This window comes from Colletotrichum chrysophilum, assembly GCF_026319265.1.
Source record: "Colletotrichum chrysophilum strain AFK26 chromosome Unknown scaffold_152, whole genome shotgun sequence".
Lineage (NCBI taxonomy): Eukaryota > Fungi > Ascomycota > Sordariomycetes > Glomerellales > Glomerellaceae > Colletotrichum > Colletotrichum chrysophilum.
The window spans coordinates 1-25744 of record NW_026517439.1 but is presented as its reverse complement, the minus strand read 5'-3'; the positions used below and the strand labels follow the sequence as shown (position 1 = coordinate 25744).

Below are 25744 nucleotides of genomic sequence, written 5' to 3'. Positions count from 1 at the left end.
GCGTTCTCTATTCGATCTTCTCGCGCAAGTTTTTGCCTCTACTTTTTTATCAACGTCTCTTTTTCCACCGCTGCCTAGCACTAGATGCACCCTCACGGGTTTTCGACCGCCGCCAACCTGTACTTGTCCGAAAACATCGGCGCCCACATCCTCTCCATGAAGAATCCGATCTCAGGGTTGCTCGAGTTCGCCTTCTCAAACTCATCCAGCGCTTTCTGATAAACAACCCTCGGAAGCCTTTGAATCGTCTCCCGCCTCACGGCAAACGTGCCGCCGTGCATCGCCCGGATCGCAGGCGGGTGCCGGCTGCCGACCACCCTAGTCCAGAACTGCCCGGGCGTGTACGGCGCCAGCGCCAGCGTCTTCTTCTGGCTCTCCGTGATCCAGAGCGCCTGCTTGGAACTGTTCCAGTCGATCTTGGTCCAGTCCGCGACGTCATGAAACAAAGTCGGGTTGAAGGGCGTGACGTCGTCGGCGGGGACCTGCAGCGCCTTCTCGATCATCTGGTCCGGGGTCGTGGCGGCGGGCGCGAGCAGGTCGAACGGGTCCGCCTGGGTGAAGATCATGACGTCGTCGAGGGTGTCGTAGTTTGTGGCGATGTGGAAGAGGTGCGTATGGCCTTCGCGGCCGATGTTGGGGAGCGGGACGTAGGAGCGGAAGGAGGAGTGCTGGATTGTGTCGTTTTCCTGCGGGACGTTGCCTTTGGCGTAGATTGTGGTGAGGTTGGAATGCGGCGCCCAGGGGTCGAGGGATTCTTTGAAGCGGGCGACAACGATGCCGAGTTTCCCTGGCGCGGCCGCGGCGAGGGTCGCGAGGGGGAGGGTGAGAGTCAGGGCGACCATCGTGAACGACGTTTGGTAATGTTGGGGTTGAAGTTGGGTTGAGTTGGGAAAAGGAGGTGAGGGGCGAGGGAGTTGGGGTGGGCATCAATGTGATGAACTCCGTGAACTTTAATCTGTTGTAGTTGTTGCAAGGGGGTTTTAAAGAGTTCATCCCACCGGTAAACCTTCACCGGCGGTAATGTTACGATTCGAAGCTTGAGCCATGTAACAATCTCGGTCAACCAGGTCTGTTAGATCGCAAGCTGAGGACTTCGGATATAACAATCATTGGCTATCAATACTTGAAGATTCCACGCCTGTAGGCACATTGTGATTAGGGACAATCCTGTATGCGCTGGCATGACGAACAGAAGAGCGTATAATTCCGTTGCAAATGTTAGAGTTAATTATGGACGAACCGATCCCTTTTCAAAATTGACGCCGGCAATTGAAAAGACAGAAAAAGGGTAAAGGGGAAACGTTGTGCAGAATGTGAGACTAGATAGCATATTTTCAAGATGAAAATAAGTGTCGTCCGCAACGCAGATCATCGTCTATAACCCTGATTCTTTTTGAATAGCTATGCTGTTCAATGGCGACGTGATAGGCAGCCACTAATTGTGCGAGTACACACATAGAACTGGGACATTTCTTCAAGAGGCATATGGTAGATATGAAACGGTCCCTGGCCGAATCATTCCTTCAACTAATAAGGAAGCAAACTTTCATTGCGCCTTGAGATAAACACCAATGTCGGCACATGCCTCAGCTCCCTCCAATGATATCGAATCTTTCCCCTTATTCACTTCATCCATTCGCTTATTCCAGTAATCCCCGAAGACACGAAAGGACTGCGTCCTGTCACCCAGCCTTGGCTTGAATTCAACCATGAGATCTTCCAAAGTCTCCGCCAAATATCGGTCCTCATCTCGTATTTCTTCGGCCTCCGTATAATCCATGAGTTTGATACGCGGCTCTAGTGTGTCAATGTCATGACAGTCTAAGTCGTGTGTACAACAAGTATGACGCATTTCCAGACGATCGAAGGTACAAACTCGGACGAATCCGGCCCTAACATCATCTTGCTCCTCGGAAATTATGCCAAGCATCATGCCCAAGTCCTCGGATTGGTTGCTAACTTGAGGTTGATAGCGACCGTCGGAGAACATTCGAAGACGATCACGGAGTAGTCTAGACCACGCCTTCGCAAGCAAGGAGATTGAGTCGCAGCCCTCCGGCGCACAGTAGCATTGACATGGATCTCGACATGATTCTAAAAATATCTTCCGCAACAGACAAAGATACTGACGCCGAATTTGAGAGTACTGGTTGTCGTCACCTTTTGACATGCACGCCGTTCCATACCCCAGCATGCTCGCAACACGATGTATTGCGCGGAATTGAATTGGTCCTGGAAGGGGGCTTCCTGATCGTGAAAGTAAACCAGCTGGAATAATCGCGAGGAAGTTCGCTTGTTTTTGGCGAAACCAACTAAAAATTCTTAAAAAGTCTGCAAGATCGTTGTAGTTCTGCATCATGAGAGGTGTACATCCATTCCAACTTGAATCAGTGTTATGGAAGCCAGCCTGGAACATGGCCTCTGCTAAGATATAGGTCATAAAGGGCGAATGGTAAACGGACCCAGGCCTAACCTTTACGAAATCTGCCGGAACCCAGGCGGTGCAAGACTTCAATGACTCGCCAACTTCGAATGCGGTCTCTTTCAAGAATGACACGTTCCTCAGGTCGAAACGAGCCACTTCTGATTCGGGGAGGTGTTCAAGGGCATATTGCAGCATCTTTGTTCTGCGGTCTACAAGAGCCGCTACCAGAACCTTGCAAACTTCCTTATCATGGAGCTTGTAATGCCCATAGGAGGCCTCGTCATAAGTTGTATAGGTCGACATGTCCTCAAGATCAGCTGTCGCGTTCTTTTCCAGCAACATGGCCACGGACTCGGCTTGGGGCCAATAAATGGCGCATTGCAGCGGCGTATAACCCGTTGAGTCTGTCGCATCAATAATTGAGGCGCACGCATCATTTGCCAATTCGAACAGTATTTTCAAGCCTTTAGGCCAGTACACAGAGACATGTAACGGCGTTTGTTCATGGTGCCCCTTTTCAGAACATGATCGACTGACTGGCAAAGTAGCCGGCGAACATCGACCTCTGACCTTCGAATTAAAGCCGATGATAATGGTCCGTGATCGAATCCTTCTAGTACATTAGCAAGAAGTTTTCAGTTGGCCAGGAAAAGATGCCGTGTACGCACCATGAAGGGCGTCTCCAAGATGAGGTAAGAGGGCTGACAGGGCCCACGAGGTCCTTGGAAGTGGATAGATTTCCAGTTTCTCTGAATAAATGGCGCCTTGAAGTATCAATTCTCGAGCGATGAAGCTGTATGGCTGAATGTGATCAAGGTAGCCATCCGTTCTTTTTGGTATGCTCAAATCTGATCCATTGAGCTCGTGATAATACAAGAACCACCGTAGCGGGGTACTTTTGAGAAGTCAGCTAGTAATCTTTTTATCATATCTCTTACTTACCCGTAACGGCCATCTCCATTAATGGGAACACCCATCGACACCAAAGCTGCTAACAGCTGGACAAAGAGGTGATGCGTGTTATCAGGCCATTTTTTCGACGAAAACACAGCGCAAGCTCGCTGGTGTCTGGTCAACAGAGCCTGTTCAAATCGATATCATATGTAACTTACGTGGATAATGTTTTCGTCTGTCCTCGTTATGTCCGTTGGCCAGGCTTTGTGACCCATGAACAATTGACGCAAGCCTCTGGTAATAATCGACAATTTCGCTTCCACCTCATCTTCTGTCATTTGACGATTAAATTCATCCAAGGAGTTTATGAGCTTGAATGCAGGGCTATTGTCATGAATAGCTGTCACAGTTAAATTGGACTGCACCTGGAGATCTTCCAGGAAAAACCGAGAATAGCGGACGCTGACTTTCCAACGAAGAAGAGTGCTGAAAATCCTGATCTCGCCAGATATCGTTCGTCTTCTCTTGTTAAGAAAGGCAGCAGGGCACACTTCTTTGTGTTCTAGTATTTCGGGGCTTCGATAACCAGGTTGACATTTAGGGGCGTGTTTGCATGTGCAAACAAAATTCGAAAGCAATGGCGTATTTCTTTCTTCAAGCTGCTGATATCTCTGGGGGTACGGTTCCATAGCAATATCAACACTAGATGAGGGGCTTTCGGTGGACTGTCGGCCGGGATCAAATAAATTGCCACTGGTGTTCAAATCTTGCCGATCGTCTATAGGAATCGTTTTCCCTTCTCCTTGGACATGAAACTGGGTGGTCTGTGGTGCTTTGTTGGAGCGTGCTAAAACCAGTTCTTCCAGTCGGCTCAATCTATCGTCTATGCTCTTGTCTATCTGGGGTAGCAAAAGGGATATTTGGTCTGTTGTTCTTTGCCCCTGTAAGACGATAGCAGAAGATATTTTGGCAGCCTCAGAGACTGTGGTATGAAGAACTTCCGTCGTGCGATCACTATGGATTATTAGGATGACGCCATCCCTATTCTATGGGGAGACTTACTAGTTTAGCAAAAGCAAGCAGCTAGAGAGAGCATTTTGAAATTCGAGCATCTGGGATTTGAGACCATCGAACTTGTGTTTATGAAACGGAGACTGTAGTTGTCGTACAAATGCCTTGCCCTGCTTTCTGTATCCAGAAACAGCTTTCGGACGAGCATACTTGGTGTTGAGCGCTGCGAAGTCCTGCAGACACATGTTGCATGTGGCATGACAATCCTCGAAAGTCGTTGCTAGAGATTGATCGACCTGGAAGTTTCCCTTCATACGGCCTTCGATCAACCGTAGGAAATCCTCCAAACTTTTGGCATGTTGACTGAGGGCGAGGATGTCACTGTCTCTGCTTTGATAATCTCGACAGTACGCGTTCAGGCCTTTGCAAACCTCGATACCCAAGGATATGAGGCCAGCTACGCCGGTAGCTGCCGAGAAGGGATCCATGGTCCATTTATGGGTTACGATGACTAAATCCGCCGTATGCTATATCTCGTATTCGATGACTGCGATTGGCGAGTGGAGGACGCGATCAACGCCGTCTTCTTCGGACGAGCAGTGACGCCAGCCAGAAGAAGTCGCCCTTTGGAGTGTGAAGCATAGACGAGAAGAAACATGGGAGTGGGATGTCCGTGAGGGGTAAATTTTGGGCGACGCCATTATGCATGTCAGCCGAGAGAATCGCCTCGCCGTCATTGCCTGCCGCAACCTGCGCACAGCCTGCGCACAGCCTGCTTGAAAAGCCCACATGATTATCCGCGTGAAGAGTCTGGAGGGCAATTGCAATTGGCTGCTTTCCTGTTCACAGTGACAACACACTCCCAAAAGGTCGCAAGTATCAGGCCAATGGCAGAACAGCTTGACAATCCCCGGTTAAGCATGTATCTCACTAGCTAGCCCAGCCCCTGGAAGCCCACGAGCCTTGAAAACACGCGACTCGATTGTGTGCTTTTATTTTCGGTTAGAAGACTTTGCGGAAAGTTTGACAGACAGTTGGAAGAACAACTTGGGCCACCGTTGACATGAAGGAGGGCGAAGTCTCTACGACAACGTGAATCTGAACCCTCAAACCATCCCCACAGCGATCCACGCAACGCTTGACAACATGATTGCCGCAAGCGTCGTCACCCACCACGTCCACAGCGACAAAATATCATCAAAGCGCCGATGGTTTAGTGGTAAAATTCTCCGTTGCCATCAAGCAGCGTCGGGGAGCCGGGGGTTCGATTCCCCCTCGGCGCAATTTTTGCTGCGATTAACATAGACGAGTGCTGTGAAAGTCTGTATCGCTGCCCTTTTTGTCATTTAGTCGAGCTCTTAGAAAGACAGTACTCATGCTTATTTAAACTTACAGACGTTAAGATTTTTCTGCTTTTAAACATCATCGTTATAATATTTGTCACGCAGCCTGTCTAATCGTGGATCTATAGATATAAATGCCTTTCAAATTAAGGCACATATGTGTAAGGTATCATCACAGTTTAAATCGAATGTGATACCGTACAGACACAAAGAGAGATCGTGGCATTTGCATCGACCATGGGCTTAGGTTGTTTCACATATAGACGCGTGTTTGCTGCAACCTCGTCAGACGTACCAGCCGATTCACGTGTGACAAGTCCGACTCGCAGCTTGCTACTACCATAGCAAGCTTCCCGAGACTGATTACTTATTTATCCGCCTACCAGCGAGAACAGCTCGGACTCAGACCAGACCGCCATTGTCTCCCAGAATACCTAGTACAAAAACTCACCTCGACCATACTTCCCGATTTTGGTCCCATCGAAAATTGCTGCAAAGATGGACCCCTTATCAGTTATCGCAAGCATCGCTGGCGTCTCTCAGGCGGGAGCATCACTCTCAAAAATGATATACGAAATAATATCCACAGTTCGTGGAGCACCAAAGGAGATTGCAGACATTGCCCGGGGCATTGCTGATCTCTCTGTCATACTCAGCGAACTCAAACGCGTCTTGAAAGACGGTCTGTCATTATTCCGACGAAAGTTGATTGGACGTATTCGATCCGCTATGAGACGGATCGATACGATTCATGGCGAGATTGAGAGGCTGATGGATATCAATGGGGGCGTGGGCCGATTGAAATGGGTGTTCAGACGATCGATGAGCGTAGAATTGCTTCACCAGATTGAAGCTCACAAGAACGCCATCAACATGATCCTCCACACGATGACGCTTGCAGTCCAGATCAAGTTGACAATTAGGTACGGATCTTCTACATTCATTCGCAGAGGAGAAAAAGAAAATCTCATTGCTAACAACCCGGCGCAGCTCGAAACGGAGCAGTACTGACTATACTGGTGTGGCCGAGAGAGCTTTGAAAATCCAACAGACAGAGAATGTGGTACAAGCATCCTACCAGTCGTTAAGAGAACTTAAGGAAACAGAGTTGGTGACTTCACGGTCAGGACCAGATGTTGCCGATGACGAAGGAGCCAACGAAGACTATGGACAAGATCAACTAATGCTGTGGAGAGACGCCACGCGAGACACGGCGGGTTGGCTTTATGCCGTCGTTTTCTCTGCTTACGCAGAATGTCGCGCGGAGGGAGAATATGAGCATGAGCATGGTGCCGTCAAGGAAGAAGATGATGAAGCATGTCCGTCATCTTCCTACACAGGCCATGGATGGGTCGGCGATTTATCTTTGAGGGTGACGCAAAAGCCGATAGACCCGCGAAGGGTTGTCGATGAGTTACTTGCTGAATGGACTGAGCTTTCTAACGACGAGATTCAGGGATCTATTGCGAAAGATCTCGGAGTACAAGAAGCCGAAAGTGGCAAACCGGAAGATGCAGGCGCACAAGAGCCCATTTCTCAACAGCAGAGAGCCAGGAATGCATATAAACATGCACAACAAACGCCGACTTATCATGAACATCGACACAAGGAAGGAGACGAGTTGATTGAATTCAAAGATGCTGTTGGAAGGAAATTCACCCTCCCGTATCACGAGGTGAGACGCTGGAGAGTAAGTAACCCACACTTTGCAGTGTACGTGGGCTAAAATCAAACGATTAGGATATGGAATAAGTGGTAAAACAAGCCTTTCTTCACGTTGATGTTCCGTTGATGTTCAAGAAGGCCATTATGACCTGATAGGGTCAGATGGGCGGATAATTATCCCAATGCTGTGGGATTCGGCGATCAGACCGGGGGAGGCTATTGAAATGAAAATGTGGCCCATGGACAAAAGGCCTGCATCTGCTTCTCGACAGCAAGCTCAAGATGTGGACCATAGCTTTCCGCGTCCAACGCGTCCTCCCTTGAAGACTCCACGGCGGCCTGTAATACCTCGACTCGAAGTTTCAACTGTGGATATACCGATGACGTACACCGAAGACCCTTCTCGGCCATCTTCGGTACCGCCTCCTACGCGAAGTTCCCGTCATAAGGAGGAAGACCCGGATTCTCTGAGTTCTCTTTTACCAAACAACGATGGAATGCTTGCTGGTAAGCGTTGGGGCTCCCAGAGTCCAGCCCCTCCATATCCCTTGCACATTTCTGCAGACCCTCAATCACTTCGAAGTCCAACATCGGCACCATCTCCATCAAAGCCTGGTGTACGGAGTATGGAACGGAACCGCAAACGCACGTCGAAAAAAAAGAGAAGAGGACGCGACCTCATTGAGAGTTCGCAGAGCTCTTCCGCATCTGAGTCAAGCGATGACGAGGATAATCAGTCGAATGCGGAGACGGCCAGCCTCCCATCCACGACCCCAAAGGCCGAGAAGAAGAAAGAGAATATCGTGACGCGCTTTGGACTGTGGCTTAGCAAGTAGGGAATCTTTCATGAAATTTCGTCGAATAGTAGCGTGTGTGATCTTATCTGCGTTAGTCATCTATGCCTTGTGACGACGAGCGAAGCCAGCACTTTCAAGCTGAAATACATTATACGCAACGAAAGTTCGATGCTATTGCAGCAAATAGATTTGCCCAAAAGCGAAGAGATCACAGGGGATTAAGCTTGTAATGAAACTCATGCCCCAATATCAAAATCAAATCATGGCCTGAATGAGCTTAAGAAAGTAGAGTCGCAACCTGAAAACATTGATAAACTCGCTGATGCTGTGATATATGGCCTTGTGCCGGCCGGCACCGGTGTCTCAGGCCGCATACATCGATGACTAGGACACTAGCATCACATACCAGAACCTGGATGCTGATCCCTTGGCCATGTCATGAAGCTTTGATATCCGGGCAAGTAATTCTAGCGAAGCGGACAGAGGAATAAATGCATTGGTCGGAATTACATTATATTACGGTTATCGGTTTTAATATCCTTGCTGTCACGCATGTTCACCCACTTAGCAAAAATCGCATCCCGAGTATGAGGACAGTCCAGCCCCGTCCTGGCACGGATAAGCAAGTCACAAGTCAAGGCCCTAGAGTCAGTTCTTCGAAAGATGCTGGATAGCGGCAGTAATCGCGATGACCCATCCTCCCGGGACGTTCAACCACACCAAACCCCTCGGACAGGCCTCGTCCCCACATCGACATCCCACCCGTGCCAGGCCGCCTCTCAGCCCGAAAACAAGCCACCACCACCACCACCACAAACCACCGGCAAACCCCGTAGCAATTCTCGCTCAATCAGTAATTAAACTGCCAAAACCGCCCGCAGATCAATGCCCCCTTTGCCAGTTGAAGAAAAGGCCCAGCCCAAGCCGATCGATCTCCCAGGACGACGCACACACACAACTCACTACTCACAAGTCACAAGTCGCTAACTCAGCCCAGCTAGCAGCGCCAAGCGTGACCCAGCCCGCCGCCGGTGGTTGCCGGTGGGCGAAACTCCCCCGGAAGCAGCCGATGTCTGGGTGCTAGGTGCTTGGCCACTCACTCCATGGTACGCAAAAATTCAGACGGGCGGCCGGCAGTCGAGAGTCAGGAATCAGGGGGAGACGGGACGTGCGATTTGCCCACGGAGATGGTTCCGTTAGATCCTGACTGGGTGAAGGGAGCTTTAGAGTTATGGATAGTTTTCATTTAGGATGGTCTCAGAGTGGTTGGAGGAATCAGGAATTTCCGCGGGCTTTGGGAGAGAAAGTTTGAAAGCTCATCTCATATCAATCTGCGCACGATCGTTTTTTTGCAGTGAAGATATCTGCTAGAGCCTGGATGAACCCTCGTAAGTGACCCACGTCACATGTGCACAGACAGATAGACGAGGAGAAGGGAAAAAGGACTTGGCCGAGGTCTAGATGTCAAAAGATAAGATAGAAGATCAGAGACGAGTGAGAAAAAAAGGGATCAAAATGGACGGGGATCACCCTCTAAAAAAAGTGGTGCGAAGGAAAAGGCTCGATCCCCGAAATGACAGAACAACGCTGAACATCTCGGTACCAAACATGCGCGCCAACTCGCGAGTCGCGATTTCGCCCATGTTGCCTTGCTTGCATCTCGTCATCCCGGGCGCATCTCACGCCAGCTGCTATTTTTCATTTTTATTTTGGCTCGTGCTATGACACCCCTGCCATGCGAGGCGGTCGCGAATCAGCGCAATTCAATGCGTAAGAGGAACTGGACGTCAAGCGTGGGGAGCGCGTGGGAGAGAAGAGACAAAGAGGAAGGGGGACAATTGTTAGCATTTCGACGCCAATGTTGGAAGCGCACGTCAACTTTGGAGGCAACAGCGAGCCCCGGCTGTGCCCGGGATTTCCGGTCGGCAGGCTGGGAATTGATCAGTTTCCATTGATTTGTTTCCTAGCACTGGAGGTGGTGTCTAGACTCTGCTCAACTCCGTCAACATGGACCCCTCAGTGGAGAGAAAGAAAGGCGCGCCGGGGCTGAACCCCTCCATCAGCATTTTCTGGCAGCGATGCCCTGCAAAGGGGCCCATTTTCGCGCTCCAACTTGGGCCGACGGCACTCCCGTTCCCCGCCTTGGCGACCGAACTGGCGGAAAAGACAGCATTGAGTCGGGATAGTTGACTTTTCCGACAATACCGCCGTCATGAGCTTCTGATGATGTTGTCAAGAAGCCTTGACGAGAACTGTTACTCGCAGAATATGGCGCTGAAAGACCGAGAAACCGAAAGCGACCTGATACCCTAAAGCCAAGAGCCAGGCGAAGGATAGCCAAGAAGCATAAGCAGCTGAACGTGGGACCGTTCAGTCGTGGCATTCAACTGAAAACCCACCACCCTTCCACTGCATCTGCAAGTTGCTGGTTGCTGCATGCATGCAGCAGCTCGCCCAGGGGCCGTCCGGAGTAGCCCATACGAATAGACGAAATAGACGAGAGGAAATGCTTGGGCAGAGTGGGAATCCCCTTATCGCGCCGCGGACAGGGCAATCAGAAATGTTCCCCTCAGCTCCGTGTCCGGGCCTGAAGGTGTGCAGATCAGCCTGATCAGGGCACTCGGTTCGGTTGGTTGGTTTCTTATCGCGTCAGATTCGGTTTGGCGTTGCTCATCCTCCCCACATCATCCTCGGTCTTTCAATCTCACTTCTTCGCCAAACCTGTCGGCATCACCATTTGGTCCTTCATGTCGGGGGAATATTGTCTTTTCCAAAATTTGGTCGTTTCATCTCTCTCCGCTCATCTCATCCCTCCCCCCTCTCTCGTATCGTGGTATCGCGTCATCTTCCTCGTTCGCTGATCGATGCTATTGTACAATGTCATTCCAGAAATGCGTGTGCTCGCTGCTGTGTTGGAATCGGAAAACCCCAGACGCCGGCCATGATACGCATTCATGACGTTATGCCCTGACCCAAATACTCCAAACGTTTCCAATCCCTTCTCGCCCGCTTCTTGAGGTATCATTGATCCCATCCTGACAACCCGGGTAATCGCCTGCGCCTGTCGAAGTGGCGGTTGCTTTTTTGGCGGCCGTCGCATCGTAGCATCTCTTGTCGTATTAATAAAATGAAAATATAAAAATAAAATAAAATGCCACTTGTCCGTGACTCGTCGGGGGTATATGTGTCGCTCGTTTTATCGCCTTCGAAATGGGAAAATAATAGTTGCATGGTAGACGCCATTAGATGAGCGAGAACTTGGAGGGGGCCATGTGCCCCAAGGCTGCTGCCAAGGCGGAATGCGAATCGGGAGCGTGCTCCGTGTTGTGCATATCCTCCTCGAAATACGGCAATACTTTGATGCCGCAATGTTGCTGAAAAAATTGCACACCAACGTCATATCGGTCTCTGCATCGTCTGTCCCATGGATCAACCTTCAACGGACTGTGAAAGCAGAATGTGTTGTGCTCCGCGCCGCGAACCGGGAAGACGAGGCCGGCGTCCTTCATCGTGTTCCACAGATCCAATGCCTCTAGTCGAGTCGTATCGCCGTTAGGCCACGCTGCTTGCAACAACTGCACCACAGCGTATCGAAGAGACAGGTCCTCCGCGCTACCCTGTCCGTATCGTCCAGCTATTTGTCGACACATTGGTTGAAGCTCGGCGAGAAGCTTCTCGAGTCTTTCGGGGTTGGCGTGGTTGTAAAAGATGGCAAGGTCGATCCATGTGCGGGCCACGTAGGGGTGGCGTCTGCCATAGATAGCTTCGAGTTCTTCGGCAATGGTTGGGATGCAACCCCAAATGAGTTCGGAAAGCGTGATCGGGCCGTGCTTCTGCTGGACTTCGTAAAGAGTTGAGAACGTCTGTCGGAGGGGATGAGATCGCTCAAAGTTGGTCGTCGAATAGGCCGCGAGGTACTTGCAAAGTGCAGTCATCATGCCGGCGTCCCGGTGCACCATACCAAGGAGTAACTCCTTGATGCCCTGTGGCGACAGTTGCTTGAGATCCATCTCTAAGCGCTTGAATGCCCTCATCAGCAAGTGTCCGCCGGCATCGTGCTCGCCCATCTCGAATTTCTTGTTCGCGTCAGTAAACATGTCGCTCGATCCGGCGCCCCAAAGCATGATTGACGTCCATCCAATCTGCCGATCCGTCTCGACCTCGAACTGGCGACAGTGCAAGAAGGCCTTCCTCATGTTCGCAACAACTGTCTCCTGCGCTCTGACTAGATCTGGTGACTGCAGATAACCCGGAGCGGGCGGCGGTGTCGGGGTACGACATCGCACGTACGACGGAAGTTGAGCAGGCGTTTCGAAATCGACAAGATCGTACTCCGTCACTCCCTTGCGCTTGAGATACGTGCCCAGGTTGACCACTCTGCCGTTGCGTACGAATTCGGATACCTTGCCCTCGGCGTCGCGCTGAAACTTCATTGATAAAAGTCTTTTGACCTCGTCCTCGGTGTTGTTCTTGACAAATCCCCATTGCGAAAACCGTGTCTTGTACATCTTGGGCCTGTGATTGTGAGCATGGGTTTCAACATATAGAAGCCGACTGACGTACGTTGCCTGGAAGCCATACTGGTCAGCCATGATTTGCATGACTTCCTTCAGAGGCCGTCTTTCTTCCAAGTACAGTTGTTTGATGGTTAGTTTAAATGATTCCCATGCCTCGGCAGGCACCTGCTCGCGAGATGGTCGACTACCGGCGCCCGTCGAAGGCTTGGGTGTAGGCGCGACACTGGGGGCAACACTGGGTGCGACGCTTGGTTGTCGAGCTTGGCCCTGCACGACGTTAGAAAATAAGCTTTTGGCTGCCGTGTTGGCACATACCCGGAACGACGTAGGAGGTGGAGGGCCGAATGGTGTCTGCATTCCACTCGGGGTCGGGGGCACAAAGCTCGGGGCGGGCGTGGGTGCTGGGCTGAAGCTTGATGTCGCCGGGCTGAACGGTGTGGGTGCCGGGCTGAATGGGCCTGGACTGAAAGGTTGAGGGGGCGGACTGAAGGCATTCAGAGCATTCGGAGGAGGGCTGAATGTATTTTGCGGTGGACTAAAGGCATTTTGTGTTGAATTAAAATTGTTCTGTTGTGAGCCGAACGGATTTAACGAGTCAAAGTCGCTTGGCTGTGAGGTAAATGTATTTGACGATGAAGTCAGGTTGTTCTGCTGTGAGCTAAAAGCGTTCGCTGTTGAGGTCAGGTTGTTCTGCTGTGAGCTGAAGGCGTTCGCTGTTGAAGTCAGGTTGTTCTGCCGTGAGCTGAAAACGACTGGCTGAGGTTGAGCGGGTGGTTGAGGGGCAGGTTGAGACTGAGGTTGCGACTGCAAATGCAGCTGCTGTTGATGTTGAATTTGCTGTCGAGGTTGAGGTTGTAGTTGAGGTTGCGCGGCGGAGTTTGAAGGACCTGAACGATTGTTCCCATCACCGAATTGTTGGTCTGGCGTGAATAATGGAATGTTAGACGGTGCGCGACCCAACACAGGCTTGGTACTTCGTGGCACTGGTGGACGAAATGACTCCGGGGCACGAAAATAATTTGGCGTTGCTGGGCTGTTGACGACAGGACTTGTGATTCTACTCATGCCAGAAGAACTCATGTTTGTTGAGCTATGCATGCTGCCGTTCATGCTGCCAAAGTGTGCCGATGAAGGGCTCGTGACTGTCGGGCTTGCCACGGAACCCATCGGACTCATGACCTTGCTACTGCTAGGCGGTGCGGCGCGAATCCCCTCAAAACGAGCGATCAAGTTCGAGACACCAGGCCCGGCCGGGCTAAGTTCGTCAAGTTCCATGCCATCGTTCTGCTGTTCCTGCTGTTGCTGCTGAGGTGCGTGGTTCATCGAGGAGCCCATGTTGAAGCGCGTCTGCTGCGCGCCGGGTGAAGCCCATTCCATGGTCGACGAGAAATCCCTCTGTGACTGTTGCTGATGCTGTTGCTGCGGAGGCGGACATGTCGAAGAAGAGCCGGCCATGCCTTGCGGCATGCCAAACCTTGGCCATTGTTGGCCAGAGGTATTGAGAGTGAGGCCGTGTTGACTGCCCCCATATCCTGAACCTGAGGGAGCACCGCGGGGCCTGTCCCCAGAATGATTGAACATCTCGGCCGCGTCCCGTCCTCCGATGGAGCAGAGGACCGGACTGCGGGCTGATGAGTTCAAGACTCGGACGAGTCAAAGCTCCTCGGTAGGACAGGTGCCTCGTGTCGTCGAATGCGATTCATCCAAGAAGCCCAGCGCGTTGCCTGTGGCAAGGCAAGCATCGATTGCCGTGCGGTTGGAGGGGGTGCCACTGGACCTTCAAATGAAAGACGAGAGCGTGGGAGGAGACCAAACAAAAGTGCCCATGATCGTCGCCACATAAAAGAGAAGGTCTCTCTGGGTCTCTAGCTGCCAAGTTAAAAATAGAGCGGCAGAAGAGAAAGCGTCATGGTCCAGTGTGGTAACCGATGGGTTCGAAAAGATTAAAGAGTGAGTGAAGGGCCTGAGACGGTTGGACTGGCGCTGGTCGGGAAAGGTCAGGCTCTGGCTGCTCTGGCTTGACACGTCGGATTGGGACAAGGACAGGAACAAAACCACTGGAAGAAAGGCGGCAGGACCTGGGCTGGGCTGGACTGGACGGGTCAAAACAGGCGGCGGACGGCAGGCAAAGTTGTCTCTCCTGCGGTCTGCGTCCACGGAGGAAGAGAGATATGGGGATCAGGGAGCCGTCAGTAGCTCGAGGAACGAAAAGGCAGACAGCAGCAAGCACACCAGGTCGTTTTGGTAGGGCTCTTCTCCGACACTCGACGAAGACCACTTTCCGCTGTTGCGCTGGTATTGGTCGGCGGTCGCCAAGTTCCCCCGTGTGGTGAAAGCTGCAGGCAAAAGTTCCTTCGCGTAATTTCCTCAACAAGGAAAGCGAGCGTGGCACATGGGTAGAACAAGCCCGTATCCCGTCCCCTCGGGGCTCTTTCCAGTGATAAGAGGGCCTCTCCAGCAACAGAGCAGCAGCTGGGTCCGTGGAGCTGCGCAAAGGGGGGGAAAGAAGCGTTACATGGCCAATGAAGTTCTGGTAGTCTAGCCGTCCGGGCGTCTTCTAAACGAATGGGGAACCATTCACGACCACTCTTGTTGCTTCGGAACGGGCGCTGGCTGGCAATTTGACCGAGAGGAGCAAGAGGAGATTGGGGGGACCTGAGCAGTTCGGATGGGGGGAAGGGTTGGGTTGGGCGTGGTGAGTGGGAGGGACGGGTTGCTATCGAAGACATGGACATGGCTTCTGGCGAAGCTGGGGCAGCAGGTTCATCCTGTGGTTGGTTCAATGGGTAAGAATCTCATCGCGGCGGACTCTCCCTCGTTGTTCATCGCCGTTCCAGCGCGCCCTACTGCGTCCAGCCTCTTTCTCCAGGGCCTGCACAGAGAGGTCCAGGAGACCCCCGGGATTTCGTCCCATGTTTGTCCAATGGGCGGCAGAAAGCATGTCGACATTCTGTGGTAGGGCTGTGGGAATGTGGTTGAAGCGCACAACAACCAGCAGCAATTCCAATTTCCAGGGTGGCCAGGAGGCGGGGAATTGTGACAATGGTGCCACCACTGTTCTGGATTAAGAAGGTAGGAAAGTGACCTGGCCGGCCTAAAAGACGCCAACGACCGAGTCCTGACTCAGACCACCAATCATCGTGCTTGTTTCCGAGTGTCCTATCGGCCTGGCCCTCCCCCTTTTCGGAAAGGCCGCGGTGAGAGTCGCAGGCTGTCGCCAACTCGCTGTGGCCCTGGGTCGCGACCGGGCAGTCTTCCGATGTCCCTCGGTCCACATCGCCCTCAGGTCAAAGGCTTCATCGTCCGCCATCGCGGATGCCCTCGTTGTTCCGCCATGGTTAGCCAAGCAACCAACGCCAGCTTGGCCAGCTGTGTGTGAGGCAAAGAGCAAAGCTGGGGAGAGCTGTGCCGCGGGCGGAAGACTAACGCCGTAGAAGCATGGTGCATGTTCCAACGGCCTTCCACCAACCCGTGCTGGTGCCATCCGATAAGCCACTCGTTGAGCACGGCCAATGGCCGTGATGCTGTCAGAGACACGTCCGAATGAACGCCGCTTGAGGCTAACCCGTTGGGTGGGTTGAAAGTTGCGATCGCGGATGTGCCATTCAGCCACTTCCAATAGGCGACGGCGAAGCTGGCCAAGCAAGGCGGCTTGGGGGCGAGCTCCCGCGGACTGGCCGCAAGACAAAGGGGATCTCTGTCTAAGGATGCGTCTAAGGACGCCACGATTCAGACCCAAAATGCCAGCCACTACGCGGTCCAAATGCTTTCGGCCGGTTGTACCACTGTCCGTGCTGTTCTGTTCAGGCCGAGGTGTGGCCAAATGCTGACTTCAAGCAACCAGATAGCCTGCTTCAAGGCTCTCTTTTCCTCTCATCGAGGCAGAATTTCCAAAGCGTTTCGAAGTCTCAGCCTCTGCAGGCCCTCGAAGCCCGCAGGAAACAGCGGTATGTCTGCGCTCTGCAACATTTCAGCGTGCAGCTGAATGCTCGCGGGAATACCACCTCAAAGCTGGACGCAGGATGCCGACATATCCCAATGCAGCTAAGTGCCGGGTGTCGACCGTACTTCTCGAATTTTCGACCCCAATATCCCTTTGGCCAAGGAAATCCTTGCGGAGCACGATAACCGGCGACGGGCTCCTTGTCAACCTAAAATGAATTGAGCTGACATGAGTCCCTCTGTCAGAATGCTCCAACGACCGATTGTTTCGTACCGCTTCGGAGGCCGGGGTAATGAAGAGCGTGAAGCCGGCGGGCAGTACAAAAATGCCCGGTCGAATGAGATAGCAGTCAGTACGGCGATTAATCTCCATTTCAGCGTGGGTCTCTGTACCGACCAGACCCCGAGTGATCCACGGGCAGAACCGCGATGCCGTCGGTTTGTCCCCAGCTATCTCCAGCAAGCATGCAATTTCGATTGAGTAACACACTTCAAGCACGACTTCATGAGCATGAAGACGTGCTCACGTTGCGCTCCAGAAGCGATCGGCCCTGGAGATGTCGTCCCCGGATCCATTATTCAGGGCACGCGAGCCGAGTGGCTCTGGGCGCCTGTGATCGCCTGGAGAATACCCACTTCTCGGATGTTGATGGGTGTCTTCCGTGGAACGTAGACGTCTTCGCCAGCAGCCAATGCGATATCTTGCGCCAGCGTAAGGTTATGTCCCAGATTACCGATGACGTCCGCGATGTCAATTTGGAGATGCATATTGGGGTTGTGGTGTGGCAGCCACAACCCGAGAAGAGACATCTGGTTATCTTTGCGGAGGCATCGAATCAGCTCAGAGTCCACGAAAGGTTTGAGCTGGGAGCTTGCTGTGCCGTGATAAGTCGAATCATGGTCGACTGCGATGCCGATTCCCCTTCCAAATACGTGGACTGAAGTGGCCCAGGTGATAACGCCAGAGTTCCACCTTGTTTCCTTTGGGAAGGTAGGTAGGGTACTTTGGTCGAGTCCCCGTCATTGCCAAAGACCTATGCTAGCCGTTGCGACGGGGGTAATTTCATATTCACCGAAGATGCCGGTGACATTGGCGCCGTGAGGAGGGAGTTTTCCCGCAACAGTTGACAGGGCCGTCCTATCAATACTGACTGGTTTCGGTGAGGCTCGTGGCTGCGAAGCCCAGTGGGCCAACAGCGTTATCTGACTGAGCACCACACTCGGTGACTGTGTTGCTTCCTTAGCCGCGTTCCTTGGGCGGTACCCAAACGGTCGTTCACGACGGGTATGCACGGATAGATGTCACTGGACTGCCGGTCCTAGCCTTTCCCCGGCCGCGAGCCATCCGGGGCGTTGGCTCGTTGTCAATGTCACCCGGCATGTCGGCGAGAGGCATGACGCTTGGCTCCGTTGGGTAATGGAGGCATCCAAAGAGAATTTGCTCGGGCCTGGTGGATAAGTCAAGATTAGCTTCTGTCACCGAGTAATGCTCAGGTCCGCGATAAAGGGTGAGACAGACAAACCAACAAGATTGAGCTCGCGTCCTCTTCGTCTCGTGTGTGTCGTGAATTTCGACCGGATATGGGCACATGCGTCTCATCGAGAATGACTACCTCCCAAGTGACTCGCTCTGTCGTCAGATCATGCGCAGGGTGCGTGCTAGAGGTCTCCAGGCGACACATCAGTTCATGGACGGCGATTGTCGTTGATCGCTCCCCTTCCAGAGAGAATCACGGTCTAAACCAGGCACAGAGCCCGTACGCTTATGCCATGTCGAGACACTTTAGCCAATGCGTAGGAGACATCCGATGACGACCGGTGCTTCAGGCGCGGGGGTTCGTTTTCCTGCAGTCAATTAGGGGGTGTCCTCGGAGGCTGCCTTGACGCCTGACGCGTCCGCGGCACTTTTGACACTCGCACTCTTAGCGAGGTATGTCAGATCTTGACGCACATTGATAGCTGATGCCAGGGTCAGCAGGCGCCTGGCTGACGTCCAGAAGCAATCGCAGTAGGAAGCGGCAAGATAAGAACTCAGGCGGTGGTGTAGTGTGCTTCTGTCTTGAGTCCCGTTGATACGTGGTATGTGGTGTTGGACATCTTGGATCTCTTCGCGTTGAGTTGTTGTCAGCATCAAGGAAGGTCGTGATGCGGACGAGGGAGTGTTCGGGTTGGAAGCCACCGGTTCCTTCCAGAGGCGGCTCCGACGCGGTGTGAGGAAGGCTCGACCCACGGCTGCCTTCCCGGGTCAGTGGTTCCCTCAACCTAGTGTCGTTCTTTCCAAAGCTCTTGCTTCAAAGCCACAGAGGCAACTACCCACCCTGACGCATCCACCTCATCCCTTCCCGCAAAGGCAGTAACCTGCTACCTTAAGTCCCGGCAACTTCGCATCCAGACACATGCACCGAACCTAGTAGGTACCTATATGTAAATGGAAACAGAAGCCTTACAATGATCATTATCATCCTCTCCTGGGTCTCCTGGCTTGTGTTGGTTTCTTGACTTTCGCAAAGTTCAATTCGTGAACCAAGTAGTTGTTCCATACATGTGCAAAAGCCCCTATTCGGCAGGCTCTGTTCTGTGGGAGTCGATCGACCTCCAACATCCTCAAATTCGAGTCTCATTAAACTCTGCAAAACGTCTCGTCATTGTTTCTAAAGATCTTAACATAACTATAGTTGGCCTGTAATACTTGCCTTGCTCCGAGATCTCTGTGTTGCCGTTATCGCGCATATGGATCGCAACAGCGAGTCAGGGTTTGTTCTGCCTCTGACGGCCGAAGTCCCAGAAGATAACTACATTTAGGAATCAATAGCATTTCTCACTGGACTTTTCGCCATCGTTCAATATCATCGTTATTTGTATCGATAGGTAGGTAGCTACCCCTATCGTCCATCGATGCTATTCCTTCCACTCCCTTGTATTCCTCTGATGTGCCCAGCCCGAAAGACTTGCCAGATACCAGTCATTCTGGAGGGTTTTGAACTTTCACTTCATCTAACTACGAAGAAGCCAAGATACCATTCTTCTCAATGGCAGCTGACCACTGGAGAACCTTTGTAGACATTGCCATAGCTACCATCATCGCACTTGAACTTTCATGTTGAATAGGCTGCGGTTAAAGAATTGGTCTTCTCTTTCATCTGGTCATTTTCTTCTGACTTTGATGAGCTCCATATCAAATTAGTCCTAATATCTAGTTTTTACTACGTGTGGTTTGAGGTGTCCTCGACGTTGATGAGGGAAGACAAGTCTATGCATGACCAAAATCATTCATCGTTTCAGCGAGATATAGTGAGGAAACGATCATAGACATCATGAGCAATATGGATGGGACCCGTGCGGCTGCTGAAAAGCGCATTGAAGCTCGCAGGTGAGCCCCTCTGACTGTCTAGCATTCTTGGACTGGGCGACGACACAAAGCTACAAGCACCTAACTTGTTATCTGAAAGCCTGGAAACCGCAGGCTCTGAATGTCTCATCTGTAACATCTGGAATAGAACTCCTTACGAGAGGACGAGGGAACACATTGTGTTTACTATTGAGTATGCACTTAGGCACTCGTTATACCCTCGTCAGATTACATCCAGACGCCTGTCTAATAGTAGTGATGATTTCCAAATAAAGCTCGCGTATTTAACAAGACTCTATTATCGTGTCTACTGCGATTCTGAAGTTCAAATTGTTCGAAATCTGCCATTGTTATCGTCGTTCCTGTTGTTAAGGTCATGTTGGAATCAGATTTTCTTTCTCCGGGAAACAATGTCCACTTATCGTTCATGCCGAGAGCTGTAGTCGTAGACATGCAATGTTGAACTCTGTGCTATCGCCCTCTCATCCAGAGTGGGATTGTGACCAGCAACTTGTCTTGCATGTTGATTTACTATCACTCATCATCACCCTTTAAATATTCACACGTACCACCACACTACGTTCGTTCCACTACCTCGCCATCACCTGGATTCATGTGGCGAGCATTGCATTGAAATCAGTAACTACTAACAAGTCGTCTCCCGATAGACAGCTAATTTGAACCCAGTTACACAAGATGAGGGACATTTGGGGTGCTTAACCTCTAACGTTGGAACGAATATTTATCCTCATAACCAGTTTCCAGCACGCTTCTGCGGTCGCGAGAAATGATTGACCACCTTCAAAACGACTTTTACCCGTCCGGTTGCATATGTAACGAGGAAATCAGGTTTAGGGTGGAATTCATATGATCGTATTCGCTTGCTTACATCTGTAATCGCGGACATTGGTGCAGAGAAGAGCCAAAGTCGACACGGTAGAGTTCAGCAATCGACGTCTAGCTAGGAGTTGATGACAAGCACTGCTCAGTGCTGATGGTCGGTGTTTCTGGTGTATTGGGCGTAGTTGTTGCTCATAATATCGGAACCTTTTGCACCTTCTATGTGTCTGTTATTCAAACAAGTAATGAACTAGACAGCTTGAAGCTTACCCCTTCAATCTTAAGCATATTCGTAGGATCATTCAGTAGCTCAATTTGCCTTTGTGTGAGGAAACTTTGACAGCTTGCACTATACTACGGGAATCGTCAATATGTTCTCATACACGATATCTATAATTCTTTTCTCATTCTCCTATTTGGATTGCTTCCTGATCTTTCACTAGTATCGTGTACTCGCCTTTCAAGCAGTGGTTTTGAACACTGAGCATAATACCATGGTCGGGAATCCAGCTTCGGTCAGATGGCTTTGAGTTTCTGATCTTCTCAGAACACAGGTCAACTCGTTGCTTTTGACCCGGCCAGGTAGAGATGAAATAAGCCTAGGTAGGAGCCCTGTACCACGAGAGGGGCAGTGCAATACCAAGAGCTTATTGAATCAGTCTTTTCTCATTACTGTCAGAGGTCCTAGGTGACAACTCTGAAGGATAAATCGGGCCATGCCACGGCATCAAAAGAGGATGACAGCGTTGCAGGGAGCTCAAAATTGGATGCTGACGGCGACGCTAAGCCGCACTGCCGGCGCCGATCGGGTTATTAGCCAGTGAGAGACCGGGCCGCAGCAGGCACCAGCTTTAACAGACGAGTGATATTGCACGTCAAATGCTCAACGCCACATGTTTGTGCTCCTACATTGGCACATTGGTGATGGCAGGTGTGGCTGTGCGGCCAACGCCACGTAAGGCAGTGCGCGTTAGCAGCAACAAATGCTCCGGTTGGACATGACGGAAGCTGAGCCGGCGAACGGCATCTCTCCAGGCCCAACGGAGGAAGAAGTCAATGGCGACGGATTCCGGGAGCGAGCACCCCTGTCAAGATCGCCGGCGAGGCTCTCTGCTCCGGGCACTAAGGAGCATCTAGCAGCTGTCTGATTGGGTGCATACCTGGTTTTGCCCCCACCCTGGCCCGTGATCCCATGCATCACGTGGGGGTGACGTAAACGTGGCCCCAAAGACCGGAAAGTGCTGTGCAGTCTGCAGGTGAGAGACAGAAACAGGCAGTGGCTGCTCCTTCCGGTAATTGTGGTGGGCGGCGCTGACCTCTCAATGCGACGCGGACCCCAACGGCGCCAACGACGTGCAGCAGCAGCAAGTGGAGGAGGGGCATCACTTACCCACGCCTTGCCTTGGTATCCAGCATCAACCACACGCGGGTCCCGTCTGCACAGCATAAGGAAGCCGGATACCTCGCCTCATATACGCGGACTCTACCTGAGGACATGGCCGCAACCCCTGAATCCAAATTCAAACTCTCATTGCGACCCTGAGACCCTTCTTTAACTTCAGTCGTCTCCTTTTCGCGACGAACCTAAAAAAAAAGGAGCCGACATCCCCGTTGCCGGTTGTCGTCGACCACCTCTCGCCGCTTGCATCATCACTCGCATTCCCCTCCTTTCGCTGCCGCCACGCTTGCGTACGCATTTCCGCCGAGGACCGACTGCACCTATCTATCTACCTGGCCGTGCTCCATTGCATCCCACGATTCCGGCCGGGCGCCAGCAAGCTTCACAACTTTAAGCCTTCCGACTCGCGACCGGTCTGAGCTCCGTCAATAGCTCCAATCTACCCCGACCAAGCCGGACACGATGGCCTCAACAGCGACCGCGCCCAACGGCGCTACGCACGACCATGTACTGCGACCGAGGCCCAGGAAGCCGCAACACTCCCAGCTCACGAGGACCATCAGCAACACCTCTGTTGGCGAGCTCAATGGGATGACTCCTCTGTCCGAGACGGGCCAGACGAGCGGCAATACGAGGTATGCCCATCCCAGCTTCAATTTTGCCGATAATCCCACAGCTAACACCCTCGTCGCAGTGGTCGCTCGACACCCGTTCCCGCCGATGCTCTCCCCTCCGTTAAGTCCATGTCCTCCGCCCGAAAGCAAGCTCGCGCCGAACAACGCCGCCGAATCTTCCCCACGATCGAGTTCGCCAGCCGCGTCTCCCACTTCGACCCGAACTCCGACTACCGCGACTTCCATGGGTTCTTCAACCTATTTTGGATCGGACTTGCCATCATGGCCATCACCACCATGCTGCGCAACATCAAGGATACGGGATACCCCATGCGCGTCCAGATCTGGACCTTGTTCACCATCAAGATCTGGCATCTGGCCATCGCCGACTTCCTCATGGTGGCCACCACCTTGGTGTCTCTGCCCCTCCACCGCGTGTGGCGCGCTGCCCCCGCCAACAGCGCCTTCACATGGAAGAACGGCGGCATGGCCGTCCAGAGCATATACCAGGTCGTCTGGCTGGTGTTCTGGATTGCCGTGCCTTTCGTTCTTGACTGGACATGGACTGCGCAAGTGTTCCTGCTGTTGCACACCATGGTTCTGCTCATGAAGACGCATAGCTGGGCTTTCTACAACGGCCACTTGTGCGAGACGGAGAAGCGTCTGTACGATCTCGACAACCCCTCGACTGCCTCCAAGGATCCGGTCTACCTATACCCGACCCCCGATAACCCGATGGGAACTGTCAGCAGCCCGAAGAGCCGCAACCCCGAGGCTACTTCCGACTCTGAGTCCACCTCCGATGAAATCGATCAGCTTCGTGAGGACCTCGCCCAGGAGCTTACTTCCCCGCTGGGCAACAATGCCTATCCTCGGAACCTGACCTGGTCCAACTACTTCGACTACCTCCTCTGCCCTACTCTGTGCTACGAACTCGAGTACCCTCGCACGGCGCGCATCGACTGGCAGAACCTCATCTCCAAGATTGCCGCCGTCTTTGGCTGCATCTCCTTGCTGACGGTCATTTCGGAAGAGTTCATCCTCCCAATTTTGACCGACGCCTCCGTGCGCCTCAACGCGACTCCCGCTCCGCCCGTCTCCGAGGCTCTCCTCATCCTTGCCGAGAGCATCTCCTGGCTTCTTTTCCCTTTCATGTTGACCTTCCTACTGGTCTTTTTGGTCATCTTTGAGTACGCACTCGGTGCTTTTGCAGAGCTCACCCACTTTGCCGACCGCCACTTCTACTCAGACTGGTGGAACTCGACCGACTGGATGGAATTTTCTCGCGAGTGGAACATTCCTGTCTACAGCTTCCTACGTCGTCACGTCTACAGCGCCAGTCGACCGCATATTGGTCGCTTTCCCGCCACTGTCATCACCTTCCTCATCTCCGCCATCGGGCATGAGATCGTCATGGCGTGTATCACGAAGAAGATTCGCGGCTATGGGTTCGTCTGCCAGATGTTGCAGCTACCTATTGTTGTCCTGCAGCGCACCAAGTGGGTCCGTGGGAAGAAGACTCTCAACAACGTTTGCTTTTGGTGTTCCATGGTCATGGGACTGAGCATGGTACGTTTTGCCTATCACATTTTAAGTCAGCACACTAACTAACATCGCTCTAGATTTGCGCCCTCTACGTCTTGGTCTAAGTGCCACTGCATTGCATAGCATCACATGTCTGCCGCCAACTTTGCTTCATTTGGTCAAGGTCTGGCTCTTTTTTGGGGGTCGACCGGGCCGTGTACACATATCAACCCACTCTGTATCATTACTACATCGATCCACGGGCGGCGATCCCGCGGCGGCTCTCATTTTCTGGCGTTTGTAGATAGATTTTATACCCCGCAATCTCAAGCCCTTTGGGGCGATTTTCACCATACTGCTAATGGCTTTCTACTAATCTTGAAGAATACTGGGATAAGAACTCGCATTGGATGTTTTTTAAAGACGCTGAGAACCACCAATACTCTCGCAACCAGCCTCTCTTGTCTTGATTAACGGGCGAGATCCTACCCGTTCACTCCAGTGTCCCATTCGTGGTGGGTGGTGGAGCAACAGTAGTATTCAAGCTTGGCCAAGCTCACAATGCTTGCTGCCCACTACACGATCATTGTCCTCCACGGCGTGAAGAGCTGGCTGTGTTCAACATCGGCGAAAAGCTCTTGTGCAACCAAGATCTGCCATTTGGGCTTTGAGAATGAAGCCCTGCCTGTCGGGCTTCGTTATTTTGCCGAACAAGCTAGGGATATGGATCACGGACGATGATGATCATGTCGGTGTGCTTGTGGTCACGGGTCTGCCGCTTTAAGGCCTTCGATATGTGTTGATAGGTTCGCCCGAGTTGTTCTTTTTGGAAAAGTGGACCGTAACAGAGCCTACCTACGACATTGGCGTTCATTCCTGTCGGTGGATCTGAGTGGGTTTATGAATGCTTGCAAAGTCTACTTTTGGCGGTTCTGGGACCATTATAAAAGGCAGTCGGAGCATGAGTCTAAAGATGGCAGCAACGAGAAATAGAATTGGCATCAGAAACTTGTTCATACCGCATGCGAATGGCTATGAAACTGACGTTGTGCAGAGTCCAGGCTATGGCTCAGATGTGCCGGGCACTGTTTGCTTTGAGCGCCATACCTCTAGGTTCAAGAATACTCAAGCCGAACCATTTTGTGAAGAATTCTTTTGTGAATTTTTGTATAACTAGGGATACATAAGAGGTCCCCCTTACTCTAACTACCCCCTATATATCTAACCGCCCTTATTAACTACTACTACGCTATAGTGATCGTTTATATATCCTTAAGTTCCTTTATGTTACGACCCGTTATGCATGGATAACAGTTAACCGACCCACTTGGGCGTCGGGCGGCTAGGACAGGACATTTGTACTGCAGGATCACGGGAACAACAGGGACTCACTCGGAACGGAAGAACTATAGTACAGGTCACGT

At 52.0% G+C, this 25744-nt stretch overlaps 3 protein-coding genes and 1 non-coding gene across 4 annotated transcripts; 2 read left to right on the top strand and 2 right to left on the bottom strand.

The window, feature by feature from the left end:
* Positions 1 to 92: 92 nt before the first annotated feature.
* COL26b_011803 (uncharacterized protein) lies at positions 93 to 842 on the bottom strand (the record flags this gene model as incomplete). The annotated part of the gene is made up of 1 exon (XM_053184460.1): positions 93 to 842. The coding sequence occupies one exon, from the start codon at positions 840 to 842 to the stop codon at positions 93 to 95; it is 750 nt and encodes a 249-aa protein (XP_053031579.1).
* Positions 843 to 5532: 4690 nt separating this feature from the next.
* Positions 5533 to 5613, top strand: COL26b_011802. The gene has a single exon. It is a non-coding gene; the product is annotated as a tRNA-Gly (tRNA).
* Positions 5614 to 11377: 5764 nt separating this feature from the next.
* COL26b_011801 (uncharacterized protein) lies at positions 11378 to 12727 on the bottom strand (the record flags this gene model as incomplete). The annotated part of the gene is made up of 2 exons (XM_053184459.1): positions 11378 to 12650; positions 12699 to 12727. 2 exons carry the CDS (start codon positions 12725 to 12727, stop codon positions 11378 to 11380), a joined length of 1302 nt encoding a protein of 433 aa, XP_053031578.1.
* A 9917-nt stretch (positions 12728 to 22644) lies between these two features.
* On the top strand, positions 22645 to 24445 carry COL26b_011800 (uncharacterized protein; the record flags this gene model as incomplete). The annotated part of the gene is made up of 3 exons (XM_053184458.1): positions 22645 to 22817; positions 22877 to 24365; positions 24419 to 24445. The coding sequence occupies 3 exons, from the start codon at positions 22645 to 22647 to the stop codon at positions 24443 to 24445; spliced, it is 1689 nt and encodes a 562-aa protein (XP_053031577.1).
* Positions 24446 to 25744: the final 1299 nt, after the last annotated feature.